At 58.8% G+C, this 4,443-nt stretch overlaps 1 protein-coding gene across 1 annotated transcript; it reads left to right on the top strand.

The window, feature by feature from the left end:
• The first annotated feature begins 769 nt into the window (after window positions 1-769).
• Nog (noggin) lies at window positions 770-2,743 on the top strand. Its single transcript, XM_021212898.2, has one exon. It carries the CDS (start codon window positions 1,364-1,366, stop codon window positions 2,060-2,062), a length of 699 nt encoding a protein of 232 aa, XP_021068557.1. The 5' UTR covers window positions 770-1,363; the 3' UTR covers window positions 2,063-2,743.
• Window positions 2,744-4,443: the final 1,700 nt, after the last annotated feature.

The following is a 4,443-nucleotide window of genomic DNA, read 5'->3' as shown; positions in this document are numbered from 1 at the left end:
GCTGCGCAACTCTGCGTCTCTTAGTGTGTGTGTGTGTGTGTGTGTGTGTGTGTGTGTGTGTGTGTGTGTGTGTGTGTGTGTGTGTGTGTGTGTGTTGGGGGGAGGGGACTTAGCCCAAGCCCGAGAGAGAGGAAAAAAGACACGCACCCGGGAAAATGCTCCTTGCACATGGAGAAATTTCTTGCTAGGAACTGCACTGGTAACCGAGCCCCCGGCATCTCCCCGCTGCTCCCCTACCGGTACAAATCACTCAGCTAGTGAGAGTCCCCCAGCCCTACCTCGACAACCCCACACCCCTCAACTCCAGCCCTGCACCCTCCAGCCTGGCTCCAGCGCCGCCGCGAGCTTTCCCCGGGACTGGCCCTGGCGGGGCGCCTAGAGCCCCATTGCATTGCTCCAGGAGAAAGGAGGGGGGCGGTGCATTTTGTAGGAGGAGGAGAACCGGGGCGGGGGGGGGGGAGAAAATTGCGCGGAGACCTGCCAAGCGCCACCGCCGCCGCCGCCGCCGCCGCCACCGCCGCTGCCGCGCCGCCGCCGCCTGTGAGCTCCGGCGGGCAGCCTGACTGTCGGCTTCCCGGGGCATCTGGGTCCGGCGGGGCACAGTCCTGGGCGCTGCCGGAGCCGCCGCCGCCGCCGCGGCGACCAGTGCAGTCGCTTTCCCCCCGAGCCCGTGCGGCTCCGGCCCCTCGCGGGTGGAGGAGTTGGGGGTGGGGTTGTTGTTTGGGGGAAAGAAGGGGGAGGGGGCAACGCGGAGAGAGAGTCAGTGGTTTCCATGGTGATGGAGCTGAAAGTGCAGGAAATTTAAAGGCTTGGACCCTGTGAGACAGACAAACCGGTGCCAACGTGCGCGGACGCCGCCGCCGCCACTGCCGCCACCGCCGCTGGAGTCCGCCGGGCAGAGCCGGCTGCGCAGCCCGGAGCAGGCAGAGAGAAGTGGCCCAGGACCCGCTCGACAGGAGGCTCCGCACAGAGAAACAGGACGCCGAGCGACCGGAGGAGGAGGAGGGAAGAGGCTCGTCCACGCGCCCAGTGCCGCCGGCAGCCCGGGAGAGCAGCGAGGAGCCGGCGCCCCCAGCGCCCCACGGTCGCGCTGGAGTAATCTCGGATGCCCGACCGCGGCCGCCTTCCCAAGTAGAGCAGCGGGGGGAGTTGCGACCAACTCGTGCGCGTCTTCTGCGCCGCGGCGGGAGCCGGCGCTGCGCGAACGGCTCTCCTCGCGGCTCATGCTGCCTGCCCTGCGCCTGCTCAGCCTCGGGTGAGCCGCCTCCGGAGGGACCGGGGAGCGCGGCAGCGCCGCGGACTCGGCGTGCTCTCCTCCGGGGACGCGGGACGAAGAGGCAGCCCCGGGGCGCGCGCGGGAGGCATGGAGCGCTGCCCCAGTCTGGGGGTCACCCTTTACGCCCTGGTGGTGGTCCTGGGGCTGCGGGCAGCACCAGCCGGCGGCCAGCACTATCTACACATCCGCCCAGCACCCAGCGACAACCTGCCCCTGGTGGACCTCATCGAACATCCAGACCCTATCTTTGACCCTAAGGAGAAGGATCTGAACGAGACGCTGCTGCGCTCGCTGCTCGGGGGCCACTACGACCCGGGCTTTATGGCCACTTCGCCCCCAGAGGACCGACCGGGAGGGGGCGGGGGACCGGCTGGAGGTGCCGAGGACCTGGCAGAGCTGGACCAGCTGCTGCGGCAGCGGCCGTCGGGGGCCATGCCGAGCGAGATCAAAGGGCTGGAGTTCTCCGAGGGCTTGGCCCAAGGCAAGAAGCAGCGCCTGAGCAAGAAGCTGAGGAGGAAGTTACAGATGTGGCTGTGGTCACAGACCTTCTGCCCGGTGCTGTACGCGTGGAACGACCTAGGGAGCCGCTTTTGGCCACGCTACGTGAAGGTGGGCAGCTGCTTCAGCAAGCGCTCCTGCTCTGTGCCCGAGGGCATGGTGTGTAAGCCATCCAAGTCTGTGCACCTCACGGTGCTGCGGTGGCGCTGTCAGCGGCGCGGGGGTCAGCGCTGCGGCTGGATTCCCATCCAGTACCCCATCATTTCCGAGTGTAAGTGTTCCTGCTAGAACTCGGGGGGGCCCCCTGCCCGCGCCCAGACACTTGATGGATCCCCACCAACGCCCCCCCCCCTCCACCGCCTCCAACCAGTTTCACCACCCTCTAGCGAGGGTTTTCAATGAACTTTTTTTTCTTCTTGGCTAAAGAGACCTGGCTTTCTGGTTCATGTAATGCACTGTTTAACTGTGTAGGAATGTATATGTGTGTGTATATACGGTCCCAGTTTTAATTTACTTATTAAAAGGTCAGTATTATACGTCAAAAGTTACCCGGCTTCTACTGTATTTAAAAAAGGCAAGCAAAAGGAAAAAAGAGCAGAGAAAAGAGAGACTTATTCTGGTTGTTGGTAATAATGTTAACCTGCTATTTATATCCCAGTACCCTTCGCATGGCGAAGCAGGGGGGAAAAGTTATTTTTTCTTAAAAGTACAAAGAGAGGGGGAACTTTTGTAGAAGGACTTTTTTAAAAAAAAGCTATTTTCCATTCTTCGGAAAGTGTTTTGATTTTCCTTAGACCTCGAAGAAGTTATAGAGTTCAATGTTATTTTACAGTTATTGTAAATATAGAGATCAAATGGAATGACTAATCATTGTAAATTAAGAGTATCTGCTATTTATTCTTTATAATATCCCGTGTAGTAAATAAGGAAGAAGTGCAGAACAGGATTAAAGAAAACCACTAAAACCGACTGGGCTCTACACTGTGATTCACTGTGTTGGTGACTGATGGGGGGGGAGTGTCGCCGCGCTTACTATGCTTATTGGGAGACATGCTCGTCCGTTCGGACTCCCCCACTGTGGGGTGATGAAGGTGACTGTAAAATTTTCAGTGTGCGTGCGCGCGCGCGCGCGCGCGCGGGTGGGGGGGTGTTATTCTCAAACCCCATCTTTTAAGTATCATGTGGCTTTCTGCAGAGTCTCCCAGAGTACCCTCCCTGGTGACACCAAAGCTCAGGCCTATAGTGACCTCGACACCCAGCCGGCCCCCTGGAGCTGACCCCGGGCTGGGCCGATGACGGGGGGGGGGGGGGGGGGAGGGAGGGGACGGCTGCTTTGTCCAGGCTGACAGGCCCTTCACAATGGGGACACGTGTCTTTCACACCTTCCCTGGGGGCGGAGTGCCGCTGAAACTTGACCCCCAAGGAATGGGGGGGGTGTCAGAGCGCGCCCACCCAGATCCCGCCACCCCTTCCTCCTTGCACCCCCACCACAATATTCAGTCCTTGTTAACCCTTTGCATGCCCGGAAACTATGGTGGTTGGGGCTAAAGTGACCCCTTGAATTCAACTACACACAACCTCAGGGATCCTGCAAGTCTAGAGCCCCCACGTCCCAGACCCACAACTGACTAGGGAGAGATAATTTGGATATTTGACACTCACCTGGGCCTACTCCAGGACCTAAGGAAGACTGAGGTCCCAAATTTCAGAGGTATGTGAATCTGGGTACAAATCACCAATTCTGGGACCTGCACTGAGGAGAGGGACATGACCTCCCCCACACACTTCGCTGGACACTTACTCCACTTGGGGTTGAGAAGGGAGGGGACATCAGAATGGGATTTTTGCTCTTTAGGATAGGTGCAAAGTTACCGCTTAAAGGTTCGGGTGAATATTACTGTACCCCACCCTTAAAAATTCATCTTCTTGGAACCGGCTCTAGACTCTCGCGTGCATCTCTCCACCTCAATCCCCAGTGGCGGTCATCCACTCAGCTCCACGTGGGCCGGCTTCCTGACACCGCTCCCCGCTCCTTTTATTTATCTTGGACTCCACAGTCGCTCTCCTTTGCTCCCTTCCCCACCCCCTTGCCACCTCGTCGCGCCTCCCTCCAAGCCTCTCCTCCCCCCCCTCCGCACTGCACCCCCCCCCAGAGTCGCAGCGAATCTATGCTAATTATTTCAAACCTGCGCCGAGTCCCCAGCTCAGTCTCAATGCCCCGGGCCCCGCCCTCCCTGTCCCTCCAGCCCGGCGCTTTCTTCCTTCCCGACGCAGCCTCGGTGGCTCCTCATTTCAATAGCCTGGCCCGGGAGCCGGAGCCCCCTCCCCGGCGCTGCCTCCGTCAGCCGTGGGACAGACGTTAGGGTATTCATTAACTGGGAGCCGAGGAATAACGGCATTATTCCCCCAGAGAGGGCACCCTGCCCCCGCGACTATCTGAGGCTTCATTGTAAAAGGATTAAAAGTTAAAGACCTCCATCTTATGATTCTTTCATTTAATCTTTCTGGCGCCTGGGAGACATGCTCGATGGATGATGGCTTTTAAAATATTCCTAATGTCGGCTACCTTAAGACTCCAAGCCGGGCAAACAAACGTAATTTATTTCCAGAAGAAAGAGGATATTGAGATGTTTAAGTTTATGAACCGCCGTCCCCATGTATATTTGTTA

The sequence above is a fragment of the Mus pahari genome, chromosome 14 (assembly GCF_900095145.1).
Source record: "Mus pahari chromosome 14, PAHARI_EIJ_v1.1, whole genome shotgun sequence".
In the NCBI taxonomy this organism is placed as follows: Eukaryota; Metazoa; Chordata; class Mammalia; order Rodentia; family Muridae; genus Mus; species Mus pahari.
The sequence above is the reverse complement of the archived record's forward strand: the minus strand, read 5'-3'. Positions and strand labels throughout refer to the sequence as shown.

What these genes read in the sequence shown, in the direction of transcription:
- Nog (XM_021212898.2), top strand. Translation starts at nt 1,364, where the DNA reads ATGGAGCGCTGCCCCAGTCTGGGGGTCACCCTTTACGCCCTGGTGGTG.